Raw genomic sequence first — 18,236 nt, 5'->3', positions numbered from 1 at the left:
TTGAACAGGGAAGTTATAGTCTAGAATGTCCGGAGGGTACCAAATGTTAAGGAAGGTGGGTAGTAGGTAAAAAAGGTAAAGGTAAAGGGCCCCTGGATGCTTAAGTCCAGTCAAAGGCTACTGTGATGGGATGATGAGCTGCTTGTGCGTGAAATTCCTAGTCCCTCAGAGTTTGGCTAAGTCCACAAACCTCTGTCTGTAACGGAGCTCCTTAGGCATGGCTCCGTCAATCGCTGGTAGAATCCGACAGTTGGCGTTTACGGAACTTCTTCCAGCATAAAAGCTCCTTAACGGAAACGCGCCTTCTGGACTCTCGGCGCGACAGTTTCCGGAGTGGGTGTCCCTATAGGAGGTCCTGAAACCTCCCCACTGTTTTCGCTGGAAGTGTCTCTGAGCCATCCCTCCGACTCACTTTCCCTTGGAGCTCCTCCTCTCCCCCTGCTGGTTCCCTCCTCAGCCGATAAGTCTCTCCCAACCTCTGTGAGCCCTTTCACCTCCTGTTCTTCCAATGGCAGTTCCCTGACAGCTACTATGAGGTGTGGTGCTCATCTCGCTTCAGGCCGAGGAATCTGGCATTTTTCCACAGACAGCTTTCCGGGTCATGTGGCCAGCATGACTAAATCGCTACTGGCACAACGGGACACCGTGACAGAAGCCAGAGCATACGGAAACGCCATTTACCTTCCTGCCACAGCAGTACCTATTTATCTACTTGCACTGGCGTGCTTTCAAACTGTTAGGTTGGCAGAAGCTGGGACTGAGCAATGGGAGCTCACTCTGTCGCGGGGATTTGAACTGCCGACCTTCCAATCGGCAAGCCGAAAATGCTCCACAGTTTAGACCACAGCGCCACCTGTGTCCAACTATCCTATACCAGGGTGCTATCCTATACCAGGTCTTATATAATCCACCCAGTGTAAACAGAGTCTGGACCATCAGCATTGGAGATTAAAATGAGCAGGCAAGGCACTCTTCATAATCACAAGATTTTATTGCAAAGAACTGATGAAACAGCCTCTTATTGAAATGAGTGGCAGAACTCTCAGTTGAAAGGTGTATTTTCTAGTGATTTTCTTCCAAGACCTAATAGTTTAACAAATATGATTCTCCTTGAAGACCTCCCTTAGGATGATTGCAGACTTAATTGAGGAATATATTTTCATGATGACATAACTTTGTCCTGCAGAAACAAACAAAATAAACCATTAATTAACCCAATTTAAAACGATGAATGGCTCAACTTCCATAGGCTACTCTTTGATGCCTTAGTTTTAGATACTGAAATATGACACTTGGGAACAATGATCAGAGTAAAACTAAAGAAATCTCATTTTAGTTTTGAGAAGCAGACACTACAGCTAGGAGGAACTAGCCAGGTGGTGTACAAATTTAGAGCAAGCTAGTGGGGAACCTGATCCATGAGCTACAGGGAGACCCCCCTGACAAAGCACCAAAGCAAGTTAAGCAGATGTGTGTGAGAAGAGAGAAGAGGCCAGGTCGTGTCATTCTGTCCCTCCCTCCATTGACTTACGGAAAACCCAAGCTCTAAATAAAGCAACTTAAACTACAAAAAACAACTAGGCAGTTAGAATGCCAGCAGGGGCATAAAGGCTTTCCAATGTTTTGCATTGTCTGTCATATGTACAACTTATCTTCCTGTTTGACAGAAGTCATGAGTGTGTACAGGGTGCAATGAGCTCCTGGCTCTCCAGGAACAAATTTGTTACCTTAAGGCCAAGGTGGCAGACCTGGAAGAGCTAAAAGAGGCAGAGAGGTTGGTGGATGAGGCCTTGGGGGGACATTATAGCTGTGCCCCACTCCCACGATGATAGTTTCCCTGCTATCAGGGAGAATGAGAGTCTCGGAGAAGGAGAACATTGCTTTCAAGAAGAGGGAAACTTCCCTTGCACCTGTCTTCACAACGGAAGATATAGGGCAGATCCCAGTACCTGAAATAACTTTTGCAAGAAAGTTAGTCTTAGGAACTGAGGGAGGTGGTGGTGACAAGAGATAAAGTTTTAGGCCTAATAAACAAAATAAAAACTGACAAATTGCCGAGTCCAGATGGCATCCACCTGAGAGTTCTCAAATAACTCAAATGTGAAATTGATGATCTAACAAAAAATAATTTGTCCCTCAGTGAGGCAAACAGGGGCACTCAATGCAACCACTATTCCCCCTCCCAGAGAAGGATGTTACGCTATCCTTGACTGAATGCTAAACATACAGAATCAAACTTCCTAATACATTTTGGTTCAGAATGTCATGCAATTTTGAAATTCCTTTGCAAGGATGCATTTATGAGTGAAAGATGTCTGGAGTGTGAAATCATTCCCTCATCTTTTTTGCATTGAAGCTATGATGTGAATGTCTTCTAGCACTTTTAATTTCTGAGGCCAGCGAGTGTCTACTCCTTCCATGACTGTAGATGAAAAAGTAAAGACTTTTCATGGCTTTTAGAGAAGACCAACTGTAATACACAGAAGACCATTGCTGGATCCTTTCTATGAAACCATCTTCTTCACCGCCTTTCTCCCCATCCCCAGTCACCAGATATGATAACGATCGTCCAAGTTTGAAGCTCCTATCTTCCAACTTACTTTCTCCCAATTATCCAAAGGGTTCAAGGATCATCAGCATGGCAAGGAAACTTGTATTCAGCAATACCAATTTCATCTGTAGCAGAGAAAGTAAAAGAATTTGATTATTTGACCATCCCATATGCTTTATGGCAAATTAATTCTACCACACACAGACCTGATGCCTTCTAATGTTATTTTTTTCAATTTAAAAAATGAAAATAATAATAATAATGCTCTCAAGATTTTATTATTTCTTATTATTTTTAGTTGCTTTATCTTGCCCAAGGCAACCCAAAATGACTTACAACCAAACATCAAAGAAGCAAAACTCCTACATCAATACATTAAAAACATCCCACCCACTTCTAAAAGGCCACAGATAGTTAAAGGTCCAAGGCCTAGGTATAGAATAAAGTTTTCTCTCAGTTTACAACTCCCGTCAGCCCCAGCCAGAATGGTCACTGGTCGGGGATGAAGGCAGTCGGCAGTCGAAAAAATCTAGATGGCATCAGATGAGGGAAGGCTGTTCTATGGCATATTATTTTTCTTTACCTGTTTCATAGTAGTCATACATGACCACCGAGGCTGGTTTGAGATTTGAAACTGGAAGGTCTTGGGCAACTATGAAGCCGAAACTGATTCCCTTGGATGTGACCTGGGAATAAAAGCACAATGGGAATCGTTAGTCTTGTAGCCAGTTAATACTCCACAAAACAAGAGGCAGATCTGAGCAGAACGTACGTCGTCCAGGTAGACGATGACATGGTTTTCTTTGCTTTCCACCTTCATCACAATTCTGTCATCACGAAGCTGTGAACAAGGAAGCACAGGAAAGATGAGAACCTTCACTGGCCATCTGAAGACACACTAGAAGGAGTATGGAATGACTTCTAACGCATCGTGAGGAGAACGCTTTGCAAGGCTCACGCGGCAGCACTTGATTACACCTAATTAACAAATGCACAGTTTGCACCAAAGGTATTTGTTTACTTCTTCGCCTATCACCTGCTTTCATTGGCGAGAGGTTTTATTTATTTTTATTTAAGACAAAGGATTGCAATACGCACACAAAAGGGAAACATGGGACAAATCAGATACGGATGTAAGAAATCAATAAACTTTGCTGGAATAATATTGATGCATGCATCCATCACGAAACAATAAAATATATGTATTATAGATCATCTTTATGAAAAGGAAGGAGAACAAGTGGAGTCTGTTACATTTTAGAATGTTGAAAAGCCACATTGTATGTTTGAAGAAGCCAGTTCTCTGCAGTCAATGACCAGGATGCAGTTAGCGGTCACTGCTTCCTTCCCAGAGCAGTTCTGGTGGCAAAATCTATTGCAATGCCATGTATGGATGTGGGCACAGGACCCCAACAAAGGTAGATGGGGCATGGATGTACCCTCCAACATTTCTCTTATGAAAATAGGGACGTCCCATTCTATAATGATAATTTTACTATTTATACCCCACACATCTTATTGGGTTGCCCTAGCACTCTGGGCAGCTTCCAACGTATATAAAAACATAATAAAACATTAAACATTTTAAAAACTTCCCTATATAGGATTGCCTTCAGATGGCTCAGGGGTTGGATAACTCCATACCCTCCAACATTTCTCCAATGAAAATAGAGACAACCTAAGGAAAAACGGGGGGACGCGGGTGGCGCTGTGGGTAAAAGCCTCAGCGCCTAGGGCTTGCCGATCGAAAGGTCGGCGGTTCGAATCCCCGCGGCGGGGTGAGCTCCTGTCGTTTGGTCCCAGCGCCTGCCAACCTAGCAGTTCGAAAGCACCTCCGGGTGCAAGTAGATAAATAGGGACCGCTTACTGGCGGGAAGGTAAACGGCGTTTCCGTGTGCTGCGCCTGGCTCGCCAGATGCAGCTTTGTCACTCTGGCCACGTGACCCGGAAGTGTCTCCGGACAGCGCACAACCCTAGAGTCTGTCAAGACTGGCCCGTACGGGCAGGGGTACCTTCACCTTTACCTTAAGGAAAAACAGGACATTCCGGGATCAAATCAGAAACCAGAACAGCTTCTCTAAGTTAGGGATGTCCCTGGAAAATAGGGACTTGGAGGGTCTGCACCACGGGTGTCAAACACAAGGCCGGCGGGCCGAATCCGGCCTGTCAGACCTCGTCATGTGGCCCATGTAGCCGTGTAGCCCCAGCCCGCTATTAGAAGCCCAGTCGCTTCCCACCCGCCCATCGAACAGGCTGCCAACGCGACGGCGCATGCGCGCGACAAATCCTCCCGCTAACTCCAATATCATAAAGGAGATCACTTACCCTAGCGGCCTTTTTTGAACATGTGTGACGTCGGGCATGCAACGCGCATGCGCAGGCGGGGAAGGATTGGGGGGAAAGCCCCGCCGTCGCCGCCTCTGCGCTTGCGCGCTTAAGTGAGCTTCCGGGGAAAGGAGGTGGAGGTCGTGTGCGCGTCGCCTTCCCCGCACGTGCGTAATAGCCGGCAACCTGTCAGCGCCCGGCCCGTGGCGCCCGTTTGCCGTTGCTGTGGCAGCCGAGGGGCCCTGCAGGAGGCCCTGGCTGCGAGGCCTGCCGAAGGGACGGAGGCTTCCAGGAACACGAGCGGCAGCTCGGCCGCTTTCTCCTCATCGTTGCCTTCCCCCTGCCCGCCGCAGCTGCTCACGCTGCTGGTGATGCAGCCCTGCGGCGGGGACGGGGAGGCGGTGGGCACCTTGCTGCAGCCCCAGGTGGTGCGGCAGCTGCAGCCACCATCGCGGGGGGCCTCGGAGGCGCCCTCAGGCCTCATGGTCTTCTACGAGCTGGGCCCGGCGGTGGCGGGCGACGCGGACGGCGACGGAGGCGACAGTGCCGGCAGCCCCGGCGGAAGCCTGGAGGATCTGGACGACGAGGAGGAGGGTTGCGCCCAGTTGGGGGAGGAGGAGGAGGCAGCTGCGGCTGCAAGAGCTGCACCTACAAAGGCTGCAGCGAGACCACCACGCAAGTGGCCAAGCAGCGCAAGCCCTGGATGTGCAAGAGGCACCGCAACAAGATGTGCAAGGACAAGTACAAGTGCAAGAAGAGCGACCAGGCCTTGGGGAGGCGGTGGAAGTGGCGGAGGCGGAGCTGATGCAGAGGGAAGTCAATTTCAGGAGAGATGGGAAAGTGATAATAAAGAGTGGACACATAGTCCTACAGATACAACCGGCCCTTTGAGGGTGACCAAACTGCTGATGCGGCCCCCGATGAATTTGAGTTTGACACCCCTGGTCTACACAGAGGAAAGTCAGCCATGCCCTCGTTTTACTTCATTGAAAGCAACTCAAGGTCACACCGCTCCACACCCCAGTACTCAGCACTAACAAATGGACATTTTTTGCAGGGACAGAGTACAGCTGATCAGTGTGGACATGGACCTTTGGCTGTTTGACACACAGGCCACGTTGTCTGATTGGTAGTCATAGCCAGGTTGGTGGGAGCCAGTAGGCGAAGCCTCCCGTCTCTTGTGGCAGGTGATGCATTTGCAAATTTAAATGCCCCACAGTCCTATTCCCCAAAGCCATTCCACATTTTTACATTTACCTTTTGCAGGGATGCCTGGTCAGGTACAAAGCCTGTAAGCATCTTCACATCAATGATGGCCATGTTGGAGCTATTGCGCTTCCCGGTGTATCTGAAAGGAAAGGAAGACTGGGTCAATCTGAATCCCTGGACCAAAGCCATCTTGGGATACAGTGTGCAATATATATATTTAATTGTTTAGTGGTAAAATGCATCTGTAGGATAAGAGGGAAAATGCTGTTGCTTACAAATTGTGTGTTTGTACTCTGTCTATGCTTCGAAGCTCCTTTACCATCTCATTTCAGATTCAAATACCTTGGCCAATGTCATTCCACGCCTACTTGGCTGGTAATGACTCCAGTACTTCTAGGAAATGCAATCTCCAGTACTGTGGCAGCAGCTGCCCATTGGGGACCGGGGTGCGGTTTGTGGGAAGCTAGATAGCTAACATACGACAGAGGGACCTGCTGTCTATATATCTGATGTTGGGATGAAATCCTAGGGGTACTAAAACATTGTCCTAATTGCTAATTACACACATGTTGGAAATCTCAGGTGAGATAACCACACAGTGGAAGTTGCTCCCTGTACCAGTCACTACACGGAAGCAGAGAAAGGTTCAGATAGTTTTCTGTTGCAGAAGATAAGGCTCAGTAACACAGTTATGGACGTAGAGATATACAACTTGTAGATACAGATATATACAGATACATACAAGTACAAAGTATCTCCGTTGCTCTAAGTAATTTCATCAATTCAGGACGTAACACTGGACAACTCTACTAACAGACTCTGCAAGTGAGCCGACATGCATTAATTCACAGATATAGTTGGGGCACTGGGCCGTTACCATAGCAACTGGCCTGGCTGTTAGCTCATCCATGGGGTGATTATACTCATGAAGGAAATTAACCCCTTCTCATGTCCAGTTACTCCAGCAACACACTCGTATTGTCCATATCCATCCATATTCATAGTCCCTGTAATTATCCCTTCTGCATTCATACCCAGAAATACCTGTTATCAATGGAGCTTAGGCCTAAATGCACAGGACTGCAACCTTCACCAGCTTATTGTTTACATGCCAGACTACTGAACTGAAACCCATTTTAAAAGGTTGGCAATAGAAGCACATACAGGAATGTACGCAGCCGCAGGACTATTCTGCTCTGTCTCTCTGGAACTGTTGTTTTAAGTTACACCTTTTTTTCTTTCCCTTCCACACACGCACAATCTATGCATACGAAGTTGATAAAAAGGTACCTGGCTGTGATGGCAATGGCAAACTTTGTCTGGAAGGTGTCTCCACAAGAGACGTTTGCTGTCTGCACAGAGAGGAAAAACCCAGAAGACTTTTTGGGAAGGAGGACGTTGTATCTCATAACTGCCTAGAAAACATGGAATAAAAAACAGGGGAGTGAAAAAATAAACTCAAGGCAATGTGGCCTTCACAATGTGTGTGAAAGGCATAGTCTTGAAGAGAGTCACTAGCTTATTTAGAGTCTTAAAAAGGCAAAGTTAAAGGTACCTCTGCCCGTACGGGCCAGTCTTGACAGACTCTAGGGTTGTGCGCCCATCTCACTTGAAGAGGCCGAGGGCCAGCGCTGTCTGGAGACACTTCCGGGTCACGTGGCCAGAGTGACAAAGCTGCATCTGGCGAGCCAGCGCAGCACACGGAAACGCCGTTTACCTTCCAGCCAGTAAGCGGTCCCTATTTATCTACTTGCACCTGGGGGTGCTTTTGAACTGCTAGGTTGGCAGGCGCTGCGACCGAACGACGGGAGCGCACCCTGCCGCGGGGATTAGAACCGCTGACCTTTCGATCAGCAAGCCCTAGGCGCTGAGGCTTTTACCCACAGCGCCACCCGCGTCTCATTTAGAGTCTTAAATGATAGTAAATGAGAGAGATATTGTTGCCTGTGGTGGTCATGTGTATCTTGTTATCACCTACGTCCACATATTTTGCAGATTCTTTTAGTTCCAAGAAGAATTGCTTGGTTCCTGCCAACCACCACCTATCCTCTCATACAAAGCCAAATTAGCTGTTTTATTTGGTATCTTTAAGATAAGTTTCCTGTTAATTATGTTGCTTGGAAAGTATACTTTATATCTGACTTTCTTCAGTAACATTCTGTTCTGGATCGTTTTATTTGATGCTTCAATGTGTCGTAAACCGCTTTGAGGTTTCTCTCTCTCTTAAAAACATAAAGCGGTAAAGAAATTAAATTAGTAATAATGACTTGCCTGCTTAGCTCAGTCGCTATGAGACTCTTAATCTCAGAGTTGTGGGTTAGGCAAAAGATTAGATTACCCTTGTGCTCATTTCCAACTCTACAATTCTATGAATAACAACAACAACAACATCATAATCAACAGATTGTGGGGTGGGCCAGAGAAGCAGGGGCCCCAATCCACATATGTGTACCAGGCTCAGGAAATCCTGCCGCCATCCCTGGCTAGTGCCATAACAAATAATGTGCACATAGCAAAAGATGGCATTTGAAATCATTTTCGTCTTCGCAAGTGTGCAAGGTGCACAGGGCCATCTTACCCATAGGTGCTAGGGGTGCGGGGCACCTGGGCGCTGGGCTCTCAGGGGTGCCAGGCTGAGAGTCCAGGGCCCGAGAATTGAGTCTGTCTGGGGAAGAGCCCACCCATCAGTTGGAGCGCCATGGCCGGCTCTTCTGCTGCGGGAGGCTCTGTGCCGCGAGTTCGGGGGCGACCGAGCCAGCAAGATGCTGAGGCAGCCGGCTGGCTGGCTCCTCCCTCCTGCACACCTGGGACTGGGCAACCTGGGGGCAGGGGGGTGCCTGGATCTTTGCACCCTGGCACCGCATATGCTTAAGACAGCCCTGAAGGTGTATCAACAATTACCTGTGTAAAGACACACCCAGTGCCATTCACTTCCACTGTATACTCTCCTGGAACGTCAGGCAGGGAAGTCCGCTGCAGCAATAGGCGATTGTCATTGTTCACTTCAAAGACTCTCTCAAAAGGCTTGTTGGAATGGATTCTGACTGAGTTCCGGCCATCCTTAGAGAAGGTATATTGGCTGATCAGAGCCAAAGCTTGTATAGCCACTACTGTGTCCTGCAAGAGAATAGCGGCAATGAAAGGATGCTTAAAGCTTTGTTCAAGTGCTATGTAGGAAAGGTTTATAAATTTCTCTTACAGGCCAGAGTGGTTCCTTTATTATCTTTTAATATCTTTAAATTGAAATTTTCAACACTGGTAACTAAAAGCACGCCCTCCCTCCACCCCAGGATACAGCACAATACAAAAAGCAATATACATATCTCTTTCTTCTTTTCCTATTTATGGGTGCATAAACAAAAAAGGATATTACTGTATCTGGTCTAGGATCAACAAAAAAATCCCGTAGACTCTTGTTTTGTTCTCCACTCATGTATGCAATAAAATAGCATTGTTCCATGGAAAATTGCGTCTTTGCACCATTTCCCAGTTTCCTCCTCTTCCAAGGTGGAGGCCTTAATTTCACAAACTTAATGTGCATTTTTTTCTGAGGTCCTTCAGTATTTTATTTAAGCTGGTTAGTGATTTAAATAGCAAAAACTGAAGAATAACCTATGCTCACTAAAACAAAAACAAAAAACCAGCACACAGAAGTTTTCATACTTGTTCCCCAGAACCACCTGTTTAAAATGATCTCACTTAGCAGGTGATATGGAAGACCCTTGTCTCCCTGAAGCCAGGAGCAATTTCCCCAGTTAAAGAAGACAATACAAACAACTCTTACATCCATTTTAAAACACAAATTTGCATAATCTCAAAAAGCTTCTCTTGGTGAATAATTTGTTTTTATTCCCCATATTTGCACCCTCCCTTTCCCTCAAGGTACTCAGAGGAGCATAAATGGGAGGTATCATATTTTAATTTTTCTTTTCATTTCACTTTTAATTTGCATACTCCCTTTAAATATATATATTTGTTGTTGTCTTTGTCCATGGAGTTTTCTTGGCAGGGATACTGGAGTGGCTTGCCAGTTCCTGCTCCAGGTGGATCACATTTAGTCAAAACTCTCCACTATGACCTGTCCATCTTGGATGGCCCTGCATGGCATAGCTCATAACTCCTCTGAGTTATTCATATATATATGAATGATTTTATTGCCAAGTATGCAGAGGCCTGGCTGTAGCCCATGCGATGGAGGACAGAGCATAGGAGTTACTATACCTGGGTGGTGCTGAAGCCTCCATAAGGATTCTGCTGCTTGGTAAGCCAAAGGACAATCTGCGAAGCTGTTGTCAGTTGTGCTGGAGTCGGTGTGGTTCCGGTGAGCAGTGCAAGGAGCACATAAGCAGCTATCTCGACCTCGAACGATGAGGCACGAGGGTAGAAGGAAGGAGACTCTTCTGCAGGTGGCCTATCCTCACGCTCCCAATATAATGAGCCACCTAACAATTGAAAGAGAGGCTAAGGAAACAGTCCAGAGGCAGGTCAAGCCAATATTTCCTTGCAGGAATCTGATACTCATCCTCCAGATCCAGGGAGGAAATATCACAGAAGCAGAGATCTGCCTCATTAAGCCCCTGTACAGAGACCACCAGACTTTATTCAGCTTCGGTTTCTAGTGTCATCACTTCTCTCTCTCTCTCTCTCTCTCTCTCTCTCCCCCCATATACAGTTACACAAGTTAATCTTAAACATATATTGAGCAGCCCAAACATTTTGTTGCTGCTGTTTTTAACAGCGTGGAATGGTGGAATGGAGAGAAATGTTCACTATGTGCTTCGCAATTGAAGTAGTGTTGTTATACGATCTCTTGATGTGTTGTTTTCTTCCTTAAGGAAATGCAACAGTGGAATGGGGGGCAGGTTGGTTAAATTCCCACATTTTTCGCTCTATAAGACACACCAGACCACAAGACATACCTAGTTTTTGGAGGAGGAAAACAAGAAAAAAAATATTCTGAATCCCATAAGCCAGAACAGCAAGAGGGATCACTGTACAGCGAAAGCAGTGATCCCTCTTGCTGTTCTGGCTTCTGGGATAGCTGCACAGCCTGCATTCACTCCATAAGACGCACACACATTTCCCCTTACTTTTTAGGAGGGAAAAAGTGAGTCTTATAGAGCAAAAAATACGGTAACTATAGCAGCAAGATTCAGGGAGAATGCCCCCCCATAAACCCCCTCTCTGGTTATGGAGGTTCTTGGAATTGATGTATATATATCCTTCTTTAGCTATATGTTCGGCAAGTTAAAGCTTTTGAATATTTTAACAAGTATTTGGACGTTGTTTCAATTTCAAGAAAAGAGTCAGTATTGCACATGATGTTGCCTTCCTAGCTGCAATTTACTGATAGCAGTTCTTTCCCTTTCCGTTTTACTTTCCAAAGAAACTCATGAGGCAAGTTAGCCAAAGAGACAGTGCCTGACTCATAGGCAGCAAGTGAGTTTTATGAGCGGGGATCTCAAATCCCTTTTGTTCAAAAATGAAGGGGGTGGAATGCTGTAGCTGTTATGAGGTATTAATAAATAACACCAACAAATGAACACACTGTTTGCTTTTTAACTATTTAAATCTTGAATTTATCCAAACGTGAGCATCTGAGCAGAACTGCTATAAATCTTAAGTCAGTTTTGACCTCCTCCATCTGAAATGCTACTTCTGGTCACTCAACAAATACAGTATTGTCTACCTAAAAGCTCCATAAAATATTTTCAGTAGCATAGGCTCATTTACAAGTTACAACTCATTAAACCTGAGTTCTTTGCATGGTTTAGGGTTGGCAGGAGAGGTCAGCATAGCTCTCATGCCTTTATCAACTATGTGACAGGCAGTTATTCAACTGAGTAAGCCTTTCATAGTATGGGACTACAATTCTGGGGATTGCTTCACCTGCTGATATTCTGTTTGCTGGACAGCTTATTACTTGTGACTTCTGATTTGTTTATGTGTGCTCTACCCCTGACTGAAAAAAAGGTACAAATTTGTATGTGACATAAAGTGCATGCAGATTTTATGCAAATTTGGGTCTTATTTGGTGAGTGTAATGGAGGGCCCAGCCTATGTGCAAAGAAAGTAAATTATTATTATTATTATTATTATTATTATTATTATTATTATTAATTTATTTCTTATATTCCGCCCATCTGGCTGGGCCTCCCCAGCCACTCTGGGCAGCTCCCAACAGAATATTAAAAACAGGGCTGCCTTCAGATGCTTACTAAAAGTCAGGTAGTTGTTTATTTCCTTGACATCTGATGGGAGGGCGTTCCACAAGGCAGGTGCCACTACTGTAGAAGGCCCTGGTTGGCACTCCTGAATGTCCACAACATTATATAATTTTGCTCACATGACTGCTCATTCTTGTTTCAACACGTCATTCATTCTGTCAAATGTGTCCACATTTTGGGAAATGCGACTCACCTACTTTCGTAGCCGATTTAATCAGCTCATCCAATAAGAGATCCGCTTTGGGCTTATTACCAGCTAGGCGAAAGGCATAAGCAAGAAGTGCTTGGTCATAGACAGTGAGATTTCCCTTTTCTAATCCGGCCTCCAAGCAATACAAGGCATTTCGGACCACTGGATGCTGGGTTGGAGGGAGAGAAAGGCTCTGTCAGAGTTTGCAGATGCCACAAAAAACATCAAACAGGTTAAAAACATCAAGCAAACATCCAGTGCTGTTCTTCCAGGCACACTGCATCCAATCTAGATATTCAAAACAGAAACATGGACAATAGTCCATGTATGGCCTCCTTTCTCCACCATTTCTATACAGTGGTACCTCGGGTTACATACACTTCAGGTTACATACGCTTCAGGTTACAGACTCCGCAAACCCAGAAATATTGCTTCAGGTTAAGAACTTTGCTTCAGGATGAGAACAGAAATTGTGCTCCGGCGGTGCGGCAGCAGCAGGAGGCCCCATTAGCTAAAGTGGTGCTTCAGGTTAAGATCAGTTTCAGGTTAAGTACGGACCTCTGGAATGAATTAACTACTTAACCCGAGGTACCACTGTATGCCTAAACTATTTCTTCCCAGTCTACTATTACATGCACTTTCTTTGACCCTGAACTAAATCAACTGGACAACACCAAAAAATAAATACCGAGCTGAGGAATCCAGACTCAAGGAGAGCTGCAGTGATGTAGGCCGACAGTGAAAGCTCATCTTCTACTCCTCCCTTGAAATGCACAACACAGAAAGAGAGAACAAGTTTAAAAAATGAAGAAGGAAGGACGGAAGGAAGGAAGGAAGGAAGGAAGGAAGGAAGGAAGGAAGGGGACAACATGGAAGCAAATAGCAGACTTGGTAAGGTTCCCCAAAGCCTCTTGGAACATGAAGGCATTTACCTGCTGCTGAAAGGCCCATTATGTTTGTTATTAAAATCACATTGGTTCCCCGCTGTTGAGTTGTGGGTGAACATATCAGATGACACAGCGATTCTTCAAACAGCTCCTGTTTATTCACAGGCCAGAACAGAACTGAACTGAAGGGTTCAGCTAGCCTGCTTATATAGAGCTCCACTAGAACGCAACAGTAACCATTTTCTGTAACTATCCAATCACTGAACATCACTTTCGATCCCTTATTTGCATATGTGGACCTGAACTATCTACAGTATCCCCCTGCTGGCCCAGGGTGAGAACTTCAGTACATAACACCCGCTTTTTATCCGAGTGTCTCAAGCTGGCATACCTAGTAGTTATCCCATTCTATCCTCGTAATAGTCCTGTGATGTGCAGCAGGCTGAGAGGTTTAGGCTGTGATTCAGAGGTGACGGCAGGAAACTTCATGGCTCACTTAAATCTAGGTCATGTATCTCCAAATAATACAGGTACTTAAGTTAGCTAAGGGTCAGAAATCTCAGGGAGAGGAAGCATTTGCCAGGAAGTAAAAAAGCATCACCACCCAAGAAGGAGAGCTTTGCAACAAACCAACAAGCTCATAGCCATCACCTTCAATGCGTTGTTAAAGAGTTTTCCAACATTTTGGAAACATCCGTCTGATTTTTGCTTGCTGGACAGCCAGATGACGCTTTGAGTTTGGACATTTGGATCAATAAAAATGGTCTTTGAAGCTCTTGCAAAAGACTTGTACGTGAAGCCAGTGAGCCTGCAAAAGAATGCCATGGAATATTAGCAATCACAGCCAAACTCGGGTCAAGCTCTCTTGAGCCCAGTGGGAGTGGGTGGCGCTGTGGTCTAAACCACTGAGCCTCTTGGGCTTGCTGATCAGAAGATCGGCGGTTTGAATCCCTGTGATGGAGTGAGCTCCCATTGCTCTGTCCCAGCTCTTGCCAACCTAGCAGTTTGAAAGCACACCAGTGCGAGTAGATAAATAGGTACTGCTGTGGCAGGAAGGTAAACGTTTTTGTTAGTGAATTGTTAGTGACCAGAGGAGAAAAAGAAAGAGCCTTGTGGCACCTTGAAGAGTGACACTACAGTGCAACATTTTTGTGGACTATAGTTCACTTCATGAAATGTTATCCCACGTAAACAGAGAAGAACTGGCTACCATCTTGCTTAAAGCATCCACTCACTGTGACCAATCACATTACTGCATTTTCCAAGCTCTCACCAGGTGTTGCCTTCCTTGTCCCTGCTCCCAAAGGCACTGTAGGACCCATCGGGGTGCTTATAGGACAGCTGTCTCTGATACCCTGGAAAAAAAGAATGTGGAAAAGTCCGCAGGGTTTTTTTAAAAACTGAGCACAGATTTTTAAAACAAAACATTCATTTAACATGAAGTTAAAAGCCCCCAATACTTGTGTTTGCAATTTAGCAGTTTAAAAGTACAGCACAATCCTATGTATGTTTCTAAAGCATGTTCATGTGTTGTCGACTAGGGCTTACTTCCAAGTAAATGTGTCCAGGGGAAGAATTCAATGTGGCTTTATAGCAATTGTTTTGTCAGTCCAAACTTTTCAGTTTGGCAGATGTAATGGTTCCCCCCCCACTGCTCCCCTTGTACACTGGTCTAGGGGTTCTCCTGAACCCCCAAGCCAATTTTGGGGTGTGTACAGGGGGAGAAGATGTGAGGATCCCTGTTGCACTACTGGGAGACTTTGTACTGACTTCCACTAGTGGAACTTATTAGTTGACTCCTGCCCTAGGATTGCAGCCTTAACCAGGGTGATTAATTGCCTACTCTGGCACTGGTGACATTATTACGGAAAACAAATTCTGTGCATCTTCTGAGCAAAATGTTGAGCAACTCAAAGAAGGCTTCAAGTGTGTAGAGCCCCTACCCAAGACGTACTATCTTGCCTCTGGAAATGTACCTAAGGCGAACCTACACTCATGGTTTTTAACGTTAAGGAAGAGTTAAAAATGTGACCCCAGAGAGAGGAGCAGAGCAACCAGCAGCCAGCCCTCAGCCGCAGGAAAGAAACAGCATTTTCCCCCTAAAGTGCTCAACATAAATTTTGACTATATGATTAGAACACCCTTAAGTGTTCTTTGGGACATGGGTGGTGCTGTGGTCTAAATCACAGAGCCTAGGGCTTGCCGATCAGAAGGTCGGCAGTTCGAATCCCCGTGATGGGGTGAGCTCCCATTGTTCGGTCCCTACTCCTGCCAACCTAGCAGTTCGAAACCACATAAAAGTGAAAGTAGATAAATAGGTATCGCTCTAGCGGGAAGGTAAATGGCATTTCCATGTGCTGCTCTTGGTTCGCCAGAAGCGGCTTAGTCATGCTGGCCACATGACCCAGAAAAACTGTCTGCGGACAAACGCCGGCTCCTCCAGAGTCGTTCGCGACTGGACTTAACGGTCAGGGGTCCCTTTACCTTTACCTTTAAGAGTTCTTAAATTAAAAGGCTGGATCCACATTGTGTTTCAAAAGTAAAATGGTCTTTCCAGTGGACCTTTTCAGAGAAGATGACGGGCAGTATGTATGTTTGTGTACATGCAGTTCAATCCAATGCCACATTTAGTCCCAGGCAAAATGAATGCCAAGGTAAGTGTTAGCCATAAGAATGTAAGGAAAGCACTAATGAATGAGAGGAAAGGTCCATCTAGTCTGGTTTTCTGTTCACACTGTGGCAAACATGACAGCCATGGAAAGCCCACAAGCCTCCTACCACTGATTAAGTATCCAATGGACTTGGATTTGGTCTCCTCATCCAGTTGTCCTGTTGCATTTAGATATTCCATGACGTAAATGATAGGTGCAAAGAGCGCCATGTTCTGCTCCCCACAGCCATAGGGCATCCGGAGAAGTTGATGAAGGTTCTGCATGGCTGTGCCCATGAGGTCTCCTGTAAAAAAATCAATTAATCTTTATTACGGTCCAGAGACCCAACAAATCGTTACAAAGCAATGCACAATTCCTACAGCCTACCTCCAGGTTAAACAAGCATTTTGTTCAAAAGATAGGGATCAGTGGTTCTTGCAACCACTGATAAAAACTTTGCCACTGCTAATGTGCTAGTGTTTGTCCAGTCTTCCAATAGAAACCTGACATAGTGAGCCTCTGATTTTCCCGAGAAACGTACCAGCAAGGGTAGTATCAGTTCAGCCCTGGCTTGCTCACATTTTGCACAGTGCAGCAAAGTATGTTTTATGGAATCGATGTCTTGAGCACACGAGCAAAGTCTGTCCTGGTAGTGAACTCCTCTCAACCTGCCATCCAACACTGCAGAAGGAAAGACGTTTAGTCTGGCTTTGGTGAAAAGCCTTCGATAATTTGGTACTGTCAGGTTTTTAATGTAAGATGTTAACTTAAAGGCATGCCCATATTGTGCTCCTACTGCCAGCGGACTACAGACTGCGTGTGATTGAGATCGCAAGTCACTGTGTGCATTATCCCATAATCTTTGCTTTAACGTCTTTAGGGCGCATTCATAACCCAGGTAATGCAATTGGGGGTGGTGACAGACCAATAGAGGTGGCTTTTCTAGCCATGCTTTTCTGCCATTTGCTGACAAACTCCTCATTGGTCAGGTGTTAGTACAAACCCTTCCCTAGATCAAACACTGAAATCCTGAGCCAATGTTTTAGGGCAGCCCACCACGCTTTAGTTGAAATTGGGCATTCACCAGCTTCTAACAGAAGTATGGAGAAATATGGTTTTGTCAGCATGACATATGTGCATATTTTTTCAAGCAGTTCCCTCCAGCACAGTGTGTTTGTGTGTATTTTCACCAACCTATTTTTCTGCATGTTTCCCCCTTCATTTTTGCAAATGCATTTTTGTAAGCATTGTTTTGTAAGCATTGCAAACTGTGAACATTTCAAAAGACTGCTGTGTTTCCATTCACACACTGCTTCTGAAAGTGTGAATTTGATAGGTTCATCTTCAAATGAGACCTGAATCAATTTTCTTCCCCAACCTACTTATCCTACACTGTGATATCAGGGATTTTGGAGGAAGAGCAAGCAATAGAGTGGTGAAAAACCAAATGAAAAGCCCTGCTGGGACAGCCAAATTCAGTTAATAACCAGAGGGAATGATTCTACCTGGAAAAGCAAATCCCTTTTAGTTCTTCCCAATCCCAAAAGCAACTTGAAAGATGCTGCGCAAAAAAACATATTTGTCTGCAGTTTGACAGGTTTCTTAACCAGAGGCACCTCTCTTATGTCTATAATATTTTAGACCAATTGTCCAGAAAACACTGGGAGAAATTAAGTTATTCCGACCCTAAAACTACAATGGCTGCCCTTGTGAGAAAACCACTGAAGCTAGCCTTCTGGGATTTGCCAGGATTCATATGTTCAGAAGGGGCAACCTTGCCTGCAAATTTCATCCAGTTCTTCACCCAAAATAAAAAAGCTGCTTTTTAAAAAGATCACATTCTGTATTTTAGAGGCACTTGGTACAAAAGGCTCTAGACCTTTTTGCCCCTAATTTCTTCATCATCGTCATTTCATTTCTATACCGCTTTATATTTTTAAGAAAAAAAATTATCCAAGAGGTTTACAAACTACATTCAATAAAACAATCTGGAATAAATGTCAAATATAAAATATACATTCAAGGCAGGAATGCAGTAACAGGAAACTAAAATATTATCTTAAAGATTTCAAAATAAATACATTACCAAGGAAGTCAACGACACAATGCACATTTGACACAGTAAAATTAACAACAACAAAAATTATATTAAACATTTCAGAATAAAGCATTGTTAATTTGGCTGGCTTTATCCAC

General features: G+C 45.0%; 1 protein-coding gene across 1 annotated transcript in view; it reads right to left on the bottom strand.

Moving 5' to 3' along the window:
- Positions 1 to 970: 970 nt before the first annotated feature.
- Positions 971 to 18,236, bottom strand: part of LOC128405193 (ovostatin-like) — a 60,269-nt gene continuing 43,003 nt past the window's right edge. Inside the window, exons 24-36 of the mRNA XM_053371543.1 lie at positions 16,168 to 16,344; positions 14,663 to 14,744; positions 14,041 to 14,197; positions 13,191 to 13,265; positions 12,506 to 12,671; positions 10,307 to 10,527; positions 8,987 to 9,202; positions 7,376 to 7,500; positions 6,134 to 6,224; positions 3,324 to 3,392; positions 3,135 to 3,237; positions 2,601 to 2,676; positions 971 to 1,180 (exon numbers count right to left, since the gene is read on the bottom strand). Coding sequence (XP_053227518.1) covers positions 2,624 to 2,676; positions 3,135 to 3,237; positions 3,324 to 3,392; positions 6,134 to 6,224; positions 7,376 to 7,500; positions 8,987 to 9,202; positions 10,307 to 10,527; positions 12,506 to 12,671; positions 13,191 to 13,265; positions 14,041 to 14,197; positions 14,663 to 14,744; positions 16,168 to 16,344 — 1,535 coding nt within the window. The 3' untranslated portion in view covers positions 971 to 1,180; positions 2,601 to 2,623. The remainder of the gene's footprint in view (positions 1,181 to 2,600; positions 2,677 to 3,134; positions 3,238 to 3,323; positions 3,393 to 6,133; positions 6,225 to 7,375; positions 7,501 to 8,986; positions 9,203 to 10,306; positions 10,528 to 12,505; positions 12,672 to 13,190; positions 13,266 to 14,040; positions 14,198 to 14,662; positions 14,745 to 16,167; positions 16,345 to 18,236) is intronic.

This window comes from Podarcis raffonei, chromosome 17, assembly GCF_027172205.1.
Source record: "Podarcis raffonei isolate rPodRaf1 chromosome 17, rPodRaf1.pri, whole genome shotgun sequence".
NCBI classification, from domain to species: Eukaryota; Metazoa; Chordata; class Lepidosauria; order Squamata; family Lacertidae; genus Podarcis; species Podarcis raffonei.
Note: the sequence above shows the minus strand (reverse complement) of the source record. Positions and strands in the feature narration are given on the sequence as shown.